Raw genomic sequence first — 19848 nt, 5'->3', positions numbered from 1 at the left:
GGGCTGCAGTGCGTCTTCCTGCCACACACGCAAAATTCTTTTTCCTCTTCCTCCCCCATCTTGCACTGCCCGGTCGGCCCCAATTGCCAATTCCACGTAACAAAGGAAAAAGTAATTCGCCGGAGGCCAGAGTCAACCGCCTCGGTCGTTCGAGTTCTTCCTCCTCCGCCTCCGTGCCGCCCCGAAATCCAAGCCCACCAAAGCCCTCCTTTTTCCTACATGTATCTGCGAGCTGGGAACTTTCCTTTCGACTTTTTGGCGGTTGTGGGGGGATCATCGCTTCGAGGTTCGTCATGCCTAGTCGCAACACTGCCTTTTCATCTTCTCCCTTCTACAATTCTTTCTTGCCGATGATACCTATCAACGCGTCTCGACGTGCCCGCCGTTGCTATGGTGTTGGTTGGGTGCCACGAGCTTCCAGCTGTCGATAGCTGTGTCGCTCTTGTATATCGCAGGTGACGACTTGGGCACATTTGGGCACTGTCTGCATCTTTATGTCGTGTATTCGTAGTTATCTAATTCGTATCCGACTAGGGATTATACCTGGCGACCTCGCTGGTCTGCTGCGCACTCTCGAGACTTCAATTGTGATTGATTCCATGTGAACTCGCTCGGCCTTGTCGTCTCTTTCTACATCGTCGCGTCCTTACTACCTAGCTTGCGCCGACGTTGCGAAACTAGCTCCTACATACCCACTTTGACCGTCTGCTCCAGCTGCATCTTCATCTCCATCTTCACCAGAGCTCGCATAGCTTGACGCGCGCCCGGCTCGGTCAGCCAGGCATAGAGCCGCCCGTCATGCCTGGCATTGACTCTATAGAACATGAGATAAAGGCAGACAGAGATGCTCATGATGATAGTGTATTACAGCAGTACCCGTCGCCTATAGCTGACGCGCCAGAGTCCACCTCGATCTACCCCAACGACCCCGCCGGCCACGAACAACAGCAAACCGAGCAAACAGCGCCGTCATTCGAACATGAGCATGAACATCAACATGGGCAAGTGCAAGCGGAAGAGTCTGAACCACCCCACCCTGAGATGGAGAGCCATGCCATCACCAGTGCTGAGGAGCTACGAATAGCCGCGCAGTTGAGTCAGGATCTCAGTCAAGAGCTTGCCCACGGTATCACCGCTATTCTCGATGATCCCAACCAACCAACGAATGCGACTAGTGAGACGGCTTTGCACAATGGGATTCCGCAACACGAGCACCATCCGCCGCACCTCGAACCAGAACTGCAAGAACTGCCAAAGCATGATCACTCCGAGCAATCCCGAGAACAAGAGCACGAGCAGCACGAGGACCAGCTGGCGCATGATCTCAATAATCATGCCGATCAAGACCTGTCGCATGTTGAAGAGCCCACAGCAGCCAACGAGTCTCCCGTTGATCATACCGAAGACTCGCGACCACGGTCTCAAGAACAATCATCACAATCCTCATTCTTAGCCGACGAGCAGCAGTCACTGCAACAGCAGGCGCATTATATGACAGATCAGCAGCAGCCACATCAGGCTCAACCAATGCACCAACAATATGTTCATGATCAACACGTGCCACAGTCCCACTCTCAACCTCAGCTCTCACAGCAGTCACAGCCCTTGCAGCAACGTCCACTGCTCCAACCGCATGGGGCTCTGGATCATCTCAGCCAACAGTACTCTGTCCATTCCCATCATACTGGGCAGGACAACATCCCACCTAGAAAGCGATCAAAAGTATCTCGTGCTTGTGACGAATGCCGTCGCAAAAAGGTAAAATGCGATGCTGCGTCTGAAACAGGTGAAGAACCGTGTTCTAATTGCCGGAGATCCTCAATTCGGTGTCTCTTCAGCAGGATTCCCCAGAAACGTGGCCCAAGTAAAGGCTATATCAAGGAGTTGGCCGATCGAATACACAATATAGAGGGGAAGTTGGCAAGTGAAGGGAACCTCGATTCGCTATCGGAGCTGTTAGGAGGCGGCAGGCGCGGGTCGTCAGATATCTTCTCGCCTTCCACAGAACACGAGGAAAGCAGCCGGAAAAGACCATATTCCAGCATATCGGGTGCCGACTTTGGTACGCCTAATCCATCACGGCAAGGACATTGGAGCTCGGATCCGCGGCCAATTCAGCCATATCAAACGCCTTCGAACGGCCCCAAGACAGCATCGTACTCGACTAACGGATTACCGCCACGGCCGCTGTCCAAACCGGACATGGATACACCGTCTCGAACAACTGCCTCACTCGACGATGTCCCCATGGATCTCAACTCCTCGGCTCCTTCAAAGGAGCTACTTAACGATGCTTTTGGAGTTTATCTTAACGTCGTACACCCATGTTTTCCATTTCTTGCGAGCAGCAAAGAGCGCGTCGAAGCACAGCTATCCCAATGCCCATCGCTTCTCCAAGACGCCTTCATAGAAGCCTTCTATGGTACAATGCAGTCTTGTGTCTCAGCACCAGGGTTATACACCACGGGCGACATTGGCTCGACCACACGGGTTGTTGCTCAGTGGGAATCCGACGCGTCACCTCGGAGCTCGATCTCAAACCTTGTGCATCTTCAAACACTGATATTGATGGCCATTGCCACTGATAACTATGGTACACCGTCTCTAAAGGGTGAACATGGTGGTCCCTCGAAGGCATCTATCTTAGGGCGAGCCGTAGGGTTAGCATACTCTATGCGGCTTCATGTGGCCAGTGTGAATCCTGGTTCCCATGAGCCGCGAGATGGTGACTCTGACGAAAGTATCGCCATTCGCGCGTGGTGGACCCTCGTCATCATGGATAGATGGAATGCACTGTCAACTGCAAGTCCGTTATTCATACCAAACGACAGTGTAGTGACACTCCCCGGGCTGGTCTCAGTGCTCGGCGAGAGTGTATATCATCTTGCACGTGAGTACTGTGTTTCCTGCCACGTGAGATCTCACATGCTCATACTAATGTCTTTATCCAGGATTATCTAAAATATTTGGATACTTCTCCCCAGTTTCTCTCGCACCTCCCCAAACGTTTCCACATGACTCAAGAGCTGTACCGATACTGAATGGCTTCTTCAACCTCTCCATTGAACTTTTCCGGGAAGATCTCCCAGCTAATATAACCCCAGAAACGCACCCCCTACTCCACCTCGTGTACTGGCACGGCCGGCTTCTCTGCTACCTATTTCAGTCAAATGCGTTGTCCGATGATGTGATATGGGCTTGTAAGGGATCTGCGGGTGTCTTACTAACCAACACGGCGCTTCTTAGCCCACTAAACCACCATTTCTTCTCCCTGACGACTCTATCACTTTTAGAGTTGGCGAGGTTAGAGAAGACAAAGGAGGAAGTGATGCCCATTCTCAAAGATCTCTTAGAGCACCAACTAGCACCATCCACTTGGGACAGTATCATACGAGATCGCATCACGGAACGGCTCCGGCCTTCCACAGCACAGTCTACCGCCGACCAGACCCTGCAGCATTTGGCAGAGATGGCCACGGCGTCGGGGATAGGAGCGGCAAAGACTGGAAACCCTGCTGAACCAAGAGCGGTCAGGACAAGCACGACCTATGCAGACCTCGGATTCGACCCGCGACCCATCCTTCAAACCGGTTATCTTAATGTGCTCGCTGGTATCTCGCACTCCAGTAATGGCACCAATGGGCTGGATTGACCTGCCTAACCGACTTAAGAGAAGGAAGACACCTGTTTCTCCGCAGAGCCCATGACGCGCCTGCGTAATTCTCCGCGAGTCGAGATCTCATGTATATATATTTTGTAGAATAGATATTAGTTGACTGGAAGGTGTGAAGGAGTCTCTTCAGCGGGTACTGTATTGTCATGGATATATGTTCTCACATGAATTAACGGGAATGACGATGATGAGGTTTTTGAAACGGGTATTGCGGTAGAGGGTTGTGTGTGGATGGTGTGTGACGATTTCATATCGATGGTTGGAACTGTCGGCGACATGACTGGGGCTTTCTCCCCTAATGATGATAAAAAGCTCACAGAAGAATTGTATTGTATAAGATAATCAAAGATAACGTCTACTCTACATATGACATGAAGCTATCTACTGTAAATATTTCTATCAGGCCCTCGATGTACCTACCTACACTACTCTTAGATCTGCTGTCGCGCTGCCTGGGTAGGATAAGAGACGAACGAGATCGTTTTTGTCATTTGCCGTGAACTTGAGAGTAGGATTTTTTTTTTTTTGTTAGGAATGACGATATGTGAACCTGCCGCTGTGGTGCGAACACAGGCGTCGGCTGTAGCCTCGCCTTCAGCTCGAGTTTACTAGTATCTGCAAATTTAAAAAAAAAAAAAAAAAAAAAAAAAAAAAAAAAAAAAAAAAAAAAAAAAAAAAAGTGTAATTCAGACTCTCCGTGGCCTCCTGCTCGGGAACGCACGGACGGGGGGAAGGGTCTATTCATATCGCAGCTGTTAGCGGCTTACGGCTAGGTGGAGAACAGAGCCGGATATTCCGTCTATTTATCGAGGGAATTCGGTTCGGCCCGGAAACGAAAGGGGGATCTAACCTAATTATTGCGTACCTATACTCGAATGACTATTACGCAGTTACGTATGTAAGTGTTTTGATTTAAGTGAGCTGTGCCTAGGTTGGCCTGGTCATGTTGAGACTTCCCATGGTACGTGGAATACAGCGATTAGTCGGCGTGCGCTCTTGAGCACGAGCACGAGTCTGTGTATGAGTTTTACGTGAATGTGCGTCATGGCAGTTCCTCCCGGCCTATCCGACTGTGCTGTGTGGAACGGGGGAAGGGCGAGTGGATGAATGATGATGACGACGATGACGACGATGACGACGATGACGACGATGACGACGATGACGACGATGAGTGAGCGACCAACGGCGGCTGGGCCTCGTTGCGACATTGTCTAAATCTCAATATCCGAAACAATACGGGTGAGTAACAAAAAAAGAACCGAGAAACGAGAGAAAAAAAACACGGGTTATGAGACGGGTTGAGCCGGACACCTACGTTACTCGGGTTTTCGGGGGTTTATTTCATTCCAATCTCAGTCGTCGCATTGAGTGCCAAGTGTTGTGGGAATTGTCTGGCGTCCAATCACAAGGTTCCTGGTACCCAAAAGAGGCAAGAGGGCGAAGACGGCCTGGCGAGCTGGCCATTAACCAGAGACTGTGATATCTTTTCGTAGTAAATGTATGTCAAGAATACGACAGCGCGCCACAGGAAGGAAGCAATCCAAAGCCAGGCGGAGGGATAGACTCGATATTAATAGGCACCTAAGGGTTGTATTCAGATCGCGTGTCTGTCTGCAAGATCCAAGATTCCCTTCCCGACATGCATATGTTTGTTGAGCGCGCCAGAGCTTCGTTACAAGAACCAAGCCGGTTTGACGTGCGGACAGACGTCTATGCCCAGGAGCTGATAACCGCTGAATAGCTACATAACTGCTAGTTGTACCCAGTCTCTTCAACCGCGTGCATATACATGTATGCGCATAGTCCCGTCCCCGTCGCGAAAGGCGCGGTTTCATCTTGGCCAACGTCTACTCGCGTCAACAATGTGTCAAACACGGGGTCGCCGGGCTGGCTCCGTCGCAACAATGCTTGCTTGCAAGCAAGGCGAACGGGCCGAGACAGCCAGCCCACAGCGCGCTTCTAGTTACCTATTTCAGAGTCAACAGGGCGTGCCATATGTATGTGTGTAAAATCTGCGAGGCATGTGTCCACGAGACAGCCAAATACTGCCTACACCTTTCGTGATGGTTTACATTGCAGGCTGGTCAGATGACGCAGGCGGGTATGAACGCACGAACAATCAACTCAATCAATCAATCAGTCAATCGCCGTGTTTCCCGGGCGTTGAGAACCGGGCTTTGCTATGCCCTTCGGTTCGCCACTATCACCACCAACCACCAAACCCCACGGCCCCTCTCCGCAACATGATAGAGTATGGACCCAAGGAAAAAAAAAAAAAAAAAAAAAAAAAAAAAAAAAAAAAAAAAAAAAAAAAAAAAGGTCCGAGAACGCAGGTGGACTATTTCTTGGAGGATGGACGATGCGCACTCCGAAAGAACCATTTGACCTATCCGGTCATCGTGTCCCCCGAATAACTAGCTAACTACTTAGGCTCTGTGGTGAATGGTTTTTCTTAATTCGGTAGCGACTGCACCTCTACTTAGAGGCCCCGGCGAACACCGGCGAATATGGCCTGTTGAAATGGATCACTCACGGTCAGCAAACCACACGGCTGTGCCTTTTGTCACCATCCTCTATGTTCCAATTGGGGGGGAAGGGGGCGGCGGCGGGGTCCGCCGTCATCAATCGTCATCAACCATAGTTTTATCTGCGCTGGCGAATGTTCTTGGAGTTTGCGATTGCGATGTCGTCGGGCACCTTCGTGGACTTGTGTGTTGTGAAAAAGACTTAGTTACTTAAAGGGAAGTCGCCGAATAGAAGTCTGGATGGAGCGTGTGTCTCTGCATATGTGCAGCGCAAAGCACAGATGCTGTGTTGTGTTGTGTTGTGTTGTGTAGTTTACTGGACGGCTAGGTAGAGACGACCCAGTCTACCTACCTATATGCCTCGATATTGTCTTACATCTCTAGTATTCAATTTTGATGTAAGCTCTAGACGTGTTTTTTCTATCGGGACGAATTGCTTATACCACAAGTCCATGTGACAATTCTTGACTGTCCAAGTTATATTGAGCTAAGTTAGTTACCTATCACAGCTTCTTGGTTACGGGCTGGCGAGACCAGTATGTAAATCAGCCATACTCCACCAACTACTCGTGTGTTGATATGTTCTCAATCACAGAAAAAAGTTGCCGGCGGCCCCGTTTCTTTCTATTCCGTCCCCCAATTCCAGGTCTGAATACGGGTAGCAGCAAGAGTGTCACCCGAAATGGCAAGGTCGGTTGCTCATGACTAAGAAAGTCAATTCACCTCTTCCCGTTGCCCGTGTATGACGTAGGTAATGTTGAGCCGGCAAGATTTCGTAACAGATATAGGATACCCCCAACACCACATATAAAGCTTCTCTCCTAATTCTTTCATATGTTTAAGAAATTCATAGGTTACAGTGATCTATGCTGTTTTCGCATATGAACATACCCTAAGCACCTTAATATCTCGAGATATTGAGATTAGACTATTCAACGAAGACCTTGATACAAGCGACGTGAATAATCTAAGCGAATGCTATGAGGGACTACAATGTGGCCTGGGCAAGAAGACTCGAAGGGGAAACTGACAGGAGCCATGAATGATACCACTAGCATTGCTAGAGTGCAAGTGAGATCAGCGCACCTCTGAGCGAGACCTAAGCGAGAACTAATTCTCCGACCCGGCCGTTTTGTGAATAATCAATCGATTACTTAACAAGACGATAATAGAGTTGTTGAAAAAACGAGCGCAAGATCATGGCATACATTGGCAAAAAGGGAACGTTACGGAGGAAGTGAGACAAAGAGCATGGGATGTATGGTAGCACAAGGGGTTGGAAAGTCCTCCATTGGAATGAATGTATTGCTTGCGAGAGCCTTCTCGGCAATTAACAATTATATTATTATGCTTGAAGTACGTTGAATATCCTCAACCGTTGTCCTGTTTCACCTGCACAAAATCATGCAAGAAAGTCAACGACATTGGTTCGTTGTACAAGAATACCCTACCTACATGCGCATACTTGAACGAAAGCCGCTTTCCAAGAACTAAGAAGGGTAGGTCTAGCAGCGCTAAGACTTATTCATCCTAAGTAAGTCTTGAATAACCCCTCCAGTGATGTAATATATTCATTGATGGACGGGTAGGCTAGACAGCTTTGACGTACATATAGAAAACAGTACCGACTTACATACATACATTAAGTATGTAATGCAAGCTTGCCTGCCGCGCGCAACGAATCCCCCCCAGAAATTCCTTGGGCGGGTAAATGTTACATGCAAGACAGACAACAGATGGAGAAAGAAGTTTACAGTCTACACTATTTCCTCCAATTCCAAGCCTTTGCCTAGACAAGCGGCACTCTACAGCCAAACAAGCCCAGAACTTGGCAAGTCCAAACAGCGCAGAACAAGTAGACGGGTCCTATATACATGTAAATTAAAACGCCTAATTTGTTGTATCCTACACGGACGGCAGAGGGTTAATGTGAGTATACATGTGAGCTTGAGACTGTTGCCAATGTGAGGAGTTGCTGACGGTCTCAGGCTGATTTACATAACGGTACATACATACATACTTACCCATTACTATAAACTACATGTAAGTAGAGCGAGTGAGTGAGTGAGTCGGTGGAAAGGGGGAGGGTAAAACGGACAGACGGGCAGCTAGTGCAGATAACTTGAAAAGACGTGATGCGCCGAGAAGAATCAATCTAAACTACATTATGTACCTAGGTGTGCATCTCTTCTGTCCCCCGCCCTCTCTCTCTCCATCTACTACGTAGAGCATCCCCATAAACTAGGATAATGCTTCATCCAAGGTTGCTTTAGCTGTATCCATCTCATGATTATCGTTATTGTCATTATCATTATCATTACAATTAAGTATTGTTAGATGTTTAGCTAAGAAAACAGCTTGGCCTACGAGTCAGTCACCTGCGGCAGGCTTCTCTCATCCACCCCGTCATTTGTCCCTCCCCCCACAACCACCACCACACATCGGCCGACGCGAACAACGAAGTTCGACGTGGTGTAAAAGTTAGACCCCGGCTAAGTGTCCCATCCCACCCCACGAATTCGGTAAGAAACCTAGTGGGCTGAAAGAGCTAGCTCAGCCTAGCGCATGGGTGTATCCCTGGGATCGTGCTATAGTACTTAGCAGGCGTCTTTTCCTTACACCACCAGACACCACCATAAGTTGAGACGGTGCAGAACGGTGGAAGAGGACCAATCGTCCGCCTTGATTACTTAATTGGGCGAAGAGCTACGAATGGTGCAGCTGAGCGAAAAGGGTGCCAGCCCCCCGTTGGTGGTGCCGTCGCATAGTCCATGCGGCGCACTAAGTATCGTTGTAGAATTAGGGTACGTCATGAGATTGAGCACACCGGATGTATGTATGCGTGGGCGCGCGCGCGCGCGCAATAGAGGATAGATGCCCTTGGTTTAATTGTCCTTGTTCTTGTGGACATCTCAATCATTATTGTCAAACGGGAATTACAAGACGTTGGCCGAAGTGGGAGTGTTGGTGTGCCGAGGTACGAAAGAAGGGAAAAGCAGGTAGTTACCTAGTTATAAATAAAAAGAAAAGATGAAATTCATGCTTGCTCCTAGCTGGTGTAACAAAAGGCTATCTATGATTTTCCCTAAAGCGAGAAAGAAGACAACTGCCTCGACTGCTACTTTGCTTTCTCTCTCTCTCTCTCTCTCTCTCTCTCTCACTAGGGGCACGCGCCAAAGTTCAATCTACTCGGAAACCGCGGCAAATGGCATCGACTTAACCTTTCAATGGCGCCGCCGAGTCACGATTGATCGATTGATTGATTGATTGATTTGTACGGTCCCCGTTAAAATAAACCAGGGCGAGGTGAGAGCGAAAGAAATTTTAGTCCCGGTGTCGGCGCGCGGGTAAGCGCGAAAAGAGTGGGAATCCAGAAGGGGAAACACACCGACAGCCAGAAGGGCAAGAGAGAGAAAAACATAACCAGAGTAACAAGAGAAAAAAGGCCAAATCCAAGTTTTCGAGCTAGTGAGGCGAAAAGGAGGGGCGGGTTCATTTTCCCCTTCTTTTGAATGGGAAAAAAAAAAAAAAAAAAAAAAAAAAAAAAAAAGGATGGAGGTGCCCCCCCTCCTCCCCAAACTAGCCAAGCAACAACGTAATAATAAGTGGCCCGGAGACTCAGTAGGTTAGGTGATCATGATAGTCTCCGAACAAACCCCGACGCACGTAGAGAAGGGAGAGCTACCGTGTCTGTCAGAGTAGACTCGAAAGCCTTGGTATCGGCTTCGCCAGTGTTTGTCGTCGATGTGTTGATTGGTAGAAAGAGTTGCGCTCATCTTGGCGGAGGCGAACGCTCTTTTAGCCTGCCGGCAGGCATCGATCAAGCTGCAACTCGACCTCTGCTTCTGCTTCTGCTGTGGTCACCTACCTACCTGAATAACAAGGACGAGAGAAGTCGCACGTTATGAACACAATTGTATTCTGCTAGATAAGATATTTCTCCCGCTTCTGCCATGCTCTGCTGTTCTATATAGCAACCAACGCCCTTCCGGAGCCGTTTCATGTCTACCTTCTAAATCTTGTAATGCTGCAATTCCTGCCCAAAAAGCAACTCCTACTGCTAAAGTTGTTTGTCGCATGTGTCGCGTATAGTAGTCTAAATGCCCATGACGGCTCTCGTAAATGCTCAACTATGTGCAGTGGTGAAGAAAATGAGAAAAGAACCAGGAACAACATAATCGATGGTGTAAACAAGAATGAGGCAAGTACAGCTCATCATGCGAAAGGAACCCCTGACCCCAGGTATGAAAAGTCCCCAAGACCAGCCAAACCAGCGCCGCTTTGTAGTGTAAGAACAAAAAAATATCTGAAGCAAATAGAATGACCCCGCGCTGCAGAAGAGGGGAACAGCGCTTATCGCTCGTACCCATTTTCTTAACGATTTTGTCTGATTTCTTTTTTTCGCCGTCCAGCGCCAGGGATTCGTGACAAGAACATGATCGTGACAGAAACGGGTTGAAAAAAAAAAGGAGAAAAAAAAAGGACCAGAAATTTGGTGACTGGATTTAGCAATGGGGTATAAGAAGCATAGGAGCTACGTAAAGCTTCCCAGATGATCATTGCCGCGATGTCGCATAAAGACCGTACTCCCCGAGAGACCTCGTGTATCATAAGCTTAATACGTCATGATATTCCACGATGCTTGATGAAGCATGTGGGTGAGTGAGATATACACGACCAGCCGTGTTTACATATTACTGTCCCACAGTGCGGTGGTGATAGGGTCGGGCGAATGTGAGATGCCGTCGTTGAAATTACTCATACCCCAATAGGCGTCGTCCTCGATGTAGCCCGTGTCGTCGAGGGGCGTAGGGAGAGACATGAATTTGCTTGCGACTGCGGTTCCCTTAAATTGGTCAAAGTCAAGGTTGCTGAGGTCATTGCTCGTCACCAGATTGTCGGGCATACTAAGATAGCTACCCGACGCGCCGCTGCGAAAGCCGTCCAATGGACCATCGTTGAATGCGGATGCGAAGTCCTCGGCCTCGGAAACGTCGCCGGAATTTGACGTCAATGTAGGCTCCACGGAGCTGGCTAAATCGAATCCCGCATACGCCTGCATGGGGTCAAAGCTCGATGAGGCGAGACTGTCGGTGCCATTGACCTCGAGGCCATCATATTGTGCCCAATCAACAGAGACAGCGCTCAACCCTGCGCTAAAAATTGGTGCTTCGTGATCCGAGAGACCGCTGCTACCAAACATGTCGAACGCAGGTGTGTATTCCGGGTAGCGGATGTTAGATAGATCTAGAGGCGGCAACTGACCATTTAGCTGTTGAAAAGACGAGGTACTCCCCATCAGAGGGGAGGCTTGCTCGGATTTAATCATGCGAGCCTCTAAATCGGACGAAGAGGTTGTGGCGGTTCGCGAGCGACCACCCGCCTTCCCATAGTGGACAAGATTGTCCACAGATCTCGTGCCAGAACTAGTTCCTGTGCCATGTATAGTGACGCCACGATTTAACGTATAGGGTCCGGAGCCATGTGAAGGCCTCGAATGTTTGTGTGTAGGTTTATGGTGGCCATTCTCGTCGAAGCTGAGCAGAGGCTCAGATTTAGATGTATTGGTTCGACGGCGACGGCTGCTACTGGTTGTCTTAGGCTTGATGGCCAACGGCTCTGTCTCGGACTCGGACTCGGGAACGGGATCGAGCGAGGACTCTTTCTTTGCGCAGCATGTACAGCGCCCGCCATGATTACAACAGCAGGTTTCTAGGCCGGTTAGAGGTGGACGGGGACACGGGAGAGGTGGGAATGAGGGTAGGACGAATGCGCTCACCCTTGTGGCCTTCTATGGTGGGCTGCAGATGCGCACATTTGTGCGTCTTCTCGCCACAGTCGCATTTGACATGCGAAGACCGCGACTTGCGCATGGCGCGACAGTGGTGGCATTGTGATACCGGCCGACCCTTTTTGTTGATATGTTGTAATGGTCGATCTAGGTAAGGCGTGCCAATTTGGCGTTTGCGTTAGCCCATTGCACTTCATTCGTAACCTCGCATTGAATTTTTGGTGAAGAAGGACAAGATTTGAAGAATTGGGTCGGAGATGGGGATGGGGGTGCAGTCGTGTTGCGGCGGGCGTGTAAGTTGACGTAACAGTGTCTCGAGCCAATTTATGCTCCGTTACGAAGAAAATAAGATTTTGCATTGGCGCTGAACCGCGAAAGCTACTTGGGTAGCTAGCTAGCCCCAGGATGCGCTGCTGATAACGGCCATTTTCGACAACAGCCAGCAACAGAATGTTTCCGGACGTTGAGTGGTGGTCTGCAACCTCGGAATACGACGAGGCGAGAAGGAGGGAGTTGTTGGGAGATATACAAGAAAAGAAATAAAGGACAAGAAGGCGATAATCGCTCACCTGCGTGTTGACAATTGCTCACCCTGTGTCCCCGAACACAGGCTTCGCAGGCCCATTTCTCCCCGTTGATTAACATGGTGTCTCTTTTGCTCTTTTCCTTTTCCTCTTTCCCTAATACTCCCGCTGCTTAAACCCGCTTGCAAAGATATCCGTAACACCTGCTGTTGCCAAAAGCATACACAATGTGAGGTCCGACCAGGCCGTGTCGAGTCCGATGCGCAGAGCAACAAGCGTCGTAGTGGGAGAACAGAGCAGAAAAATAAAGATAGAAATAAAATGACGGTGGTGACGCTAGGATTTTAGGGAGAGGGCAGAAGAGAGTAAGTAGTTAAGCTCGGTGGTCAATGACAAGCGGTTCGTAATGTGTAGTGTAATGTATACAATGATAGACTTGGTAGTGTATAAGTCCGGTATAAGAGTTAGTGTGGGATGGCCAATAGCCCGAGGATAGCTGAGATGTGATGTGTTGGGTTGCGCTAAGAGAGTCGAGGCGGATGGGGACGCCGTATCGCTGCTGCAGTCAGGCGCACGCGCGCGAGACAAGAGCGAGACGAGACGAGCGAGGGAACAGGGAACAAAGGGCCGAGTAACGCAGTCGAAACGGCTGTAGAACGGGGAAAACGGCTCTAGAAAACCAGATGATTTCCCCGTTGTTACCTTAGCCTCAAGCTGGGTTGCTCTGGGACCAACAAGACTAATAGCTATTAGGACGAGGGTGGGTAAAAAGGGGACACGGCGGCCGCAGGAAGTAAGTGGTGCAAGTGGTGTAAGTGGTGTAAGTGAGCGATGGTTGGTGGTGGTGGTGGGAACCGAGCGATGGAGACCAGCCGAGCTATGCGCCGCTGCAGCTGGAGCAGTTCTCTCATAGCCTGGCTCGCGATGCTAGGCAATTACTACGATCCGTCAGAGAATCATAGGGGTCCTCCGTCTTATAGCAGCTCTCTCGGCCGGGAACGCTGCCCAGACAGCGCAGTGGGCGGGCGGGATGCAAGAGGTACCTAGGTAGGCCTAGGTACTATGTACTGGACAGACTGGAGGAGGTGGTCGAGTGGTGTAAGTACCTAGGTAAGTAGGAGCGTGTGACGGAGTACGCACTTGGGTTAGTTTCGGCGGTGGTAAGGGTGTTAGTTAGCAGTTAGCGTGGGCGGAGGGTGAACAAAGTATAGCGACTACCACATTAGTAGTATGTGTAGCTATAATATCGTAGGATGACGGGGATGGGGGCGGATAGACGGGGACGGGGATCGAGTTTGGGGGGAAGGAGATGAGATGGGATGGGGGAGACCCTCGACTAGTCCCGTACCAGGGTATCGAGATACTCGTACAATGTACAATGTACGATGTAAGTAAGTAAAAGTAAGTAAGTAAATAAGTGTGAGAGAGTGAGTGAGTGTGTAGATATGTAATACCAAGGTATGTAGGTATATAAGTATGTACGTTGGTATGTTTGCGTCTGGTCTGGTTGTATAGCTGTATAGCTGTATGGTTGTATGGTCTGTACGGTCTGTACGGTCTGTATGTAGCAGGTAACGTCGTGTACAACAAGGGGTATGTAGGTACACTACGCTACACAAGGCGTGTATTGACTTACACTCCCATTGATGTACTTGAGTGACGGTCGAGATGGCAGATGGACAACAACAACAACAAGGCCGGACGGGGGGTCATGTGCAGTGTATAGGTACTCTGCCTACCGGGGCGACAGCGTGGTGGTTTTGTTCGGTAGGTATGTATGTAGTATGGACGTGGTAGTATGGGCGTGGTAGTATGGACGTAGTATGGATGTAGTAGTTCCTGTTCCCTTGTCCCTTGTCCCTGGCTTGGCTTGGTTTCTTACTGGTACCTCGCAGTCCTGCCTGTCGCTCTTGTCCGGAGAGACAAAGACCGGAATAGTGCAGTGTGTAATGTAGTGTTTAATGTAGTGTGGACAAGAGTAAAGAGGCTCCCCATCAACCAAGATCCCCCAAGGCTAGGCGAGGCCTACTACTGCAAGATAGGTAATATGAAGAAGAAGAAAAAAAAAAGGCTAGGCGCGGGAGGGACAAGTGCGGCCAAGCGGCGCCTGCAGGAATAATCAGGACCGCCGGCTGAGATTGACGAGCTCTGACTGGACTGTGTACCGAAGCAGTGGAAGACGAGCTTTATTTGGCAGTATGTAGTAAGTCGACAGTGGGCTCCGGTTAGCAGAAAGTGGTGTGCAGTTGTAGGGTACGTGGTAGGTAAATGTAGGTAGGTATGTAGTCTAGTCCGTCCGTCCGGCCGTCCGCGCGCGCACACTGGCTGGCTGGCTGCTTTGACTTTAGGTACCAGCTGTCCGACCTGATCGAGTTCGATTGTCGCGATCGAGCTCTTCTTATTGATGTTGACTCGGTTTCGCTTGCTTTGCTCACTCGATTGCTTGCTTGCTTGCTTGCTTGTTTGTGTAAGCTAACTTCTCTCTTCTCCTCTCTTCACCTTCTTTTCTGTGGTGCTCCTGTAACTCTCCGGCTTGGGGCCTTTGGGTCTTTTTCCCCCTGAGTTTCCCAGAACAGGTAACGTGACGGGCCCATCTACGGGATGGCCTAACAGCCAGAGGCGGACCGAATGCTGTTCTTGGGAGCTGGGAGGATTAGGTAGGTCGGCTACGAAAGGTAGCCATGTACTGTAGCTAAACAGGTGGATATGGCGAGGCAAGGCGAGGCAAGGCAAGGCAAGGTATGGGGATCGTATAGGTATCGACGTAGCGTACACTACACTACTCTAGGACCGCAGTGTCGTGTAAGTACACTACCTACACCAATGAACGAAGCAGGGAGGTGAGGCAGGTGAGCAGATGCGGTAGCTGAACAAGTAAGCAATACCAGGTACGTGTATGCACCTGGAGGGCCCGGTCCTGGGCGTCGGTACTGATTGCAACCGTTGTCCACGACGAGTCCAGGGTAGATCCAGGGTTAGATCCAGGGTATGCTTAGATGGTTTACGTCAATCTATCACTCAACCAGGCCAGTCAGCCAGTCAGTCAGCACCAAGTTACACAGTACCCAAGGTAGATACTACCTACTAGGTAGCCTCCTGGTGGATTACCTTGTTAGAGGGGCCGTATGGAAGTATGTAGGCAGACGGTTAATTCCACCACTTTGCTAACTGCTCCTAGAAGCCGGTCGGTAATACTACGTTTGCTATTGCTGTGCTATGTCGTTTGACTCGGCGCTGTGTTTCGTTTTGCTTGCGATGGTGGTTGCAGCTTGGGTTGCGGCTTGGGTTGCTGCCGTTCTCAGGCCGGGGAGAGCTATCTATTCTGAGTTTCAGAAAAAATGCCCTTTGTGCTGCCCGCGAGTCTCTTTTAGTAAGAATGGCCGAGCCTCTAAGCGGCACCATACTAGGTATACTGTATGGGTACCGCGCATCCACACACGATGAAGAGACAAGTATAGCACATCCATCGGGAAGGGAGATCTAGTGCACGCTACTCATACACCGCACAAGCACGAAAAGACGGAAAGGAGACTTTGACGGTGGGCACGGAATGGAAATGCGCAATATGGAGACTCGGGAATTGGCACTTGCGACTTGGGAATTGAGCATTGGCGCTTTGGGAATTGGCGGCGGTGCTAATAATACCAGCATTTGATATGGACACCGACATTGGCATCTCGGCATTGACATTAGCAGAGACATGGGCAGAAACATGGGCAGAAGCATGGGCTGAATGAAGCATGGGCACTGACATCATCCTACCGGTACCTAGAGGCAGGTAGTGCGATGCCTAGGCCGTGATACCACAGGCATCTGAGATACACCACCTACACATCTGACAGACAGTGTGGCGTCAGTGCCATAGTGGAGGTCGTTAGACGGACACCAGGAACGCCAGTTGGATTTAAGTAATTGGCAGGCATCCAGAGGTCCCTCGACAGCGAACAAACAGGTAAGTACCTACATCTAGCCAAGACTCCAGATTGGATCCAGCGCAGTAGGTAATATGGAGCCGACGGTCACTTGATGTCCGACACATGTAGTGTATCAGAAAACAGCTGCGGAAAGTGCAGGGAATACAGAGGTCCGGGTTGAATCAATAACAGGAGGGTAACGGGAGGGTTAGAGAGAGCTCCGGGGAGAATAAGAATGAAAAGGAGAAGAAGGTAAGGACGAAGAAGGCCATGGGAATTGGTCTCCTTACGCGGTGAGGGTGGGTGGTGATAATGCTGGGATGAACAGTTGGGAGGAGGAGGAGGAGGAGGAGGAGGAGAGGGCGACGACTTACACCATGAGAAGCGTGTGTATAAGTTCGGTCAAGTCAGTAGTAGCGTATAGAGACGGGGCGCTTGTTTGTAAGTAAGGGTGCAAAGCTAGTGCAATGCGGAAGATTAAGATTTGTGATGAAGGCGTGGTGAATCCTGCGAAGCAGTCATTCATGGCATGCATGTATTTCCCATCTGCTCCTCTACGGGGAGACTCGAGGTGTTTAATAGCTCGGTCAAACCAAAGACACCTTCTCTCATTCTTCTCACCCGCTCAGTCTGCCATGCGATTGCCGTCAAACCGGAGAAACGAGCGATATGAGTGAGTGGGATGGGGTGTGATGGGTGGGACGACTTGCTGGGAACTTGTGGCCGGGGGTTGTGCAGCTTCTTCGATTTGGGCTGTCGCCGCCGCCGTTGTCGCCGCTTGCTGCCGCTTGCTGTAACTTTGTCGTCGCGATGGTCCTCGCCGGAGGGTGGAAGTTCTTGGTACTTCTTGGCTCGTCGATCATGGCGAGCATAGCAGCAACCTCAAAGTTCCCAATACCTCCGCTATGCTGGCAGCACGGGCCTATTGGCGGCATCGTGTCCTTAACGGTCTATACCTACCACGTTGCCTATCACCAAGCAAGCAAGGGCCCCGGCCCGGCCTGGTATTAACAGACTTATTTTTTGCAAAGTTCCTGTAACAATGAGGCGACCTGATTATGTTCTCCGCGGATAGATGGATCACAGATTTGAGAGATGGTAGGGATGGTAGGGGTGGACGGGGTGGACGGGTCACGGATTCGCAGGCCCATCCCATGGAGCACAAACCAACCGATGAACCAACTCATGAACGCGATGTCCCTTGTACATCAGTGGTACAGACGGCATGGCAAGTACTACCTATACTCACGATCTGCACGCGCAAACATTCAACCTCGCGTAGGCTATCTATTTCTGTGCTTGAACCAGTGCTCGAACCAAGAACCAGACCTCGCCGTCGGTACGCGGTGGCCCAGTCACTGTCCAGTCACTGTCCAGTCACTGCCCAGTCAACTTCCCCTCCTCATCTCTCCCACCTTGTGGCTCTCCATCGTCCTGGTCCTGGTGGCTCTGGCGGGGGTGAGAGGAACAATGCTCGTCATCATACCGGGCGATGCTGAAAGAGGGAAGGCGACGCGCGCGTGGATGATGTACATCAAGTACAGCGCCGCTGTACTACTTACATCCATTACTGACATGCCTTTGGTATGGGTACCAAGGTCGCTAGGTAGGCTCGGTAGGTATATTTTCAAATTCCACGTCCGCTAGAGCATCCTTGGCCATGCGCGCTATTCAACACTACGAAGAATTGCCCGACAAGGCAGTCAGCAACCGCTGGTTTTTCGGTACGAGCCGTGCTAAATAAAGGGCCAAGGCGCCTATGCTACAAATAAATATACCGAATGCGCCATGGCCAAGAGGCAATACATACTACTTACATACGTATGTAGCAAGTTATGTGCTTGTGTACCCATACTAAACTGGCTGAAGTTCATCCTCCATTTACCTCCATCTTCACGCATCGTGCCGCCATACCTGCGTCGTAGGCTCGGCTGACCATCCCACGCTGAGATCCCTGGGCGACAGGCTTCTCTGTGGTCAGTTGTGACCAACCCAGTGCAACCCATTACTACAGCTCATTAGAGCATGGAAATGCCCAACTATGTATGTACAAAGCGTGGGTGGGAATCGCACCCATCGTGGCAAGGCAGTTGAAGGTGTACTTCGTAAGAGTTGGGGTGCTGTATGTACCTAGGTAGGGAGTACGTAGTATCATGATCACCAACCGACATTGGGAATCTTCTTGGGCTTATCCTGTATGATCGCCAACGCTTATTTCTCTCGTTTCTGTGTCTATGTACATTCGTCTCCGGCCCTTTATCCGTTCGTGCATAGCCTCACTTTTATGGTTTTAGTGAAACTAGTCAAGAGAAGCGGCATTGGTGGCCAAAAAGCGGAAGCTCAGAGGTTACATGATCTGACACAAGTTTCATTCCGTGTCAAATAGATGTGTACGTTGCTACTCTGTGTAGGCCACCGATGCTCGAAAATCTAGCCGGTACTGGAGAAGTGATATGTATGATTTGGAAGTAAGATTGGTAGACGTATGCATGATTAGATGATCAAAGATCGCCTACTCTACATTCATTCATTCATACATTCAGCAGGCATAAATACTTCCTCCTACAAGCTGAGTTAGCCAGTCCTTACAGGACATGTTGAAAAATCGTTCAAGAAAAGCATCAGATCATAAAGTTCCCCAGGTCTACAGTAGCCCCAGTCATGCGCCCAAACAACACTTGGAGATTCATTCATCTTCATGAATGCAATGCGGCAGGGGCAGGCCGTTCCGTTACGTCCACCGACGTCGTGCGGCGCTTCAAGCACCAGGGCTATGATGATCTTGACCAGCCAATATTCGCGCCGAGCCACTGAGTGCGTCTTCAACTGATCTGCCAACGTCTTGGCCTATTTGCTTGTGCAGCCAAGCCTTCGGGACTTACAATCCGTCTTACTGCTTGCATCGAATGCCCAGGTTGGTGTATTCGAAATACCCTACTTCTCGAAGGGGGGGGGGGGGGCATTGTCTTTACAGATAATATCATGAGGCCGTAAGCAAATTCGTTTTACTTGGACTGATTTGCGCTAACCGCTAAGCCAGGACGATCTGAATGGGCGAGGCCCGCATGAGATGAGATAGATATACTCTCAGATATCGACAAGATACAAGGATTCTTGTCACCTGTATCCCATATTCAGGGCGGGGAAACTCTCCGGGGCGTGGCCGAAGCACTTGATAACTCTATACTCCAATTCAATCCCTCGACCATGATATGCGGCCGCCCACCGCACCCTGACAATTGAATGGGAAGCTGTTGGCAATACAGTCACCTCATGTGTATACGACCTCGGTGAACCACCAATCTCGGCTCGACTGACCCTCTGGACAACCAAGTCACAACCAGTCCTTGGCAATCCAGATGATCCTGTGGGACAGAGGTGACGATAAGCGCTTCCTTGGCCTCACAATCGTGTCTCGAAT

The 19848-nt window shown here is 50.1% G+C and overlaps 3 protein-coding genes across 3 annotated transcripts; 2 read left to right on the top strand and 1 right to left on the bottom strand.

Annotated features, from left to right (window-relative positions):
• Positions 1 to 662: 662 nt before the first annotated feature.
• F5B22DRAFT_308881 (uncharacterized protein) lies at positions 663 to 3710 on the top strand. Its single transcript, XM_047970608.1, has 2 exons — positions 663 to 2890; positions 2952 to 3710. The coding sequence occupies exons 1-2, from the start codon at positions 799 to 801 to the stop codon at positions 3650 to 3652; spliced, it is 2793 nt and encodes a 930-aa protein (XP_047828637.1). The 5' UTR covers positions 663 to 798; the 3' UTR covers positions 3653 to 3710.
• Positions 3711 to 10703: 6993 nt separating this feature from the next.
• Positions 10704 to 12989, bottom strand: F5B22DRAFT_308382 (uncharacterized protein). Its single transcript, XM_047970605.1, has 3 exons — positions 12559 to 12989; positions 11978 to 12136; positions 10704 to 11910 (listed from the first exon to the last, which is right to left on the bottom strand). Exons 1-3 carry the CDS (start codon positions 12632 to 12634, stop codon positions 10886 to 10888), a joined length of 1260 nt encoding a protein of 419 aa, XP_047828636.1. The 5' UTR covers positions 12635 to 12989; the 3' UTR covers positions 10704 to 10885.
• Positions 12990 to 17313: 4324 nt separating this feature from the next.
• On the top strand, positions 17314 to 18488 carry F5B22DRAFT_308441 (uncharacterized protein). The gene is made up of 2 exons (XM_047970607.1): positions 17314 to 18042; positions 18297 to 18488. The coding sequence occupies exons 1-2, from the start codon at positions 17523 to 17525 to the stop codon at positions 18350 to 18352; spliced, it is 576 nt and encodes a 191-aa protein (XP_047828635.1). The 5' UTR covers positions 17314 to 17522; the 3' UTR covers positions 18353 to 18488.
• Positions 18489 to 19848: the final 1360 nt, after the last annotated feature.

Source organism: Xylaria bambusicola, assembly GCF_022495145.1.
Source record: "Xylaria bambusicola strain CBS 139988 unplaced genomic scaffold F5B22scaffold_36, whole genome shotgun sequence".
Lineage (NCBI taxonomy): Eukaryota > Fungi > Ascomycota > Sordariomycetes > Xylariales > Xylariaceae > Xylaria > Xylaria bambusicola.
The sequence above is the reverse complement of the archived record's forward strand: the minus strand, read 5'-3'. Positions and strand labels throughout refer to the sequence as shown.

Bases quoted from the DNA above. Each gene is read 5' to 3' on its own strand.
- F5B22DRAFT_308382 (XM_047970605.1), bottom strand. From the start codon at position 12,634: ATGTTAATCAACGGGGAGAAATGGGCCTGCGAAGCCTGTGTTCGGGGA. The intron at 12,137-12,558 runs GTGAGCGATTAT...CGCCTTACCTAG, and splicing joins GAGCAATTGTCAACACGCAG to ATCGACCATTACAACATATC. The intron at 11,911-11,977 runs GTGAGCGCATTC...TAACCGGCCTAG, and splicing joins CACCATAGAAGGCCACAAGG to AAACCTGCTGTTGTAATCAT.
- F5B22DRAFT_308441 (XM_047970607.1), top strand. From the start codon at position 17,523: ATGGTAGGGATGGTAGGGGTGGACGGGGTGGACGGGTCACGGATTCGC. The intron at 18,043-18,296 runs GTAGGTATATTT...AACTGGCTGAAG, and splicing joins AAGGTCGCTAGGTAGGCTCG to TTCATCCTCCATTTACCTCC.
- F5B22DRAFT_308881 (XM_047970608.1), top strand. From the start codon at position 799: ATGCCTGGCATTGACTCTATAGAACATGAGATAAAGGCAGACAGAGAT. The intron at 2,891-2,951 runs GTGAGTACTGTG...GTCTTTATCCAG, and splicing joins GAGTGTATATCATCTTGCAC to GATTATCTAAAATATTTGGA.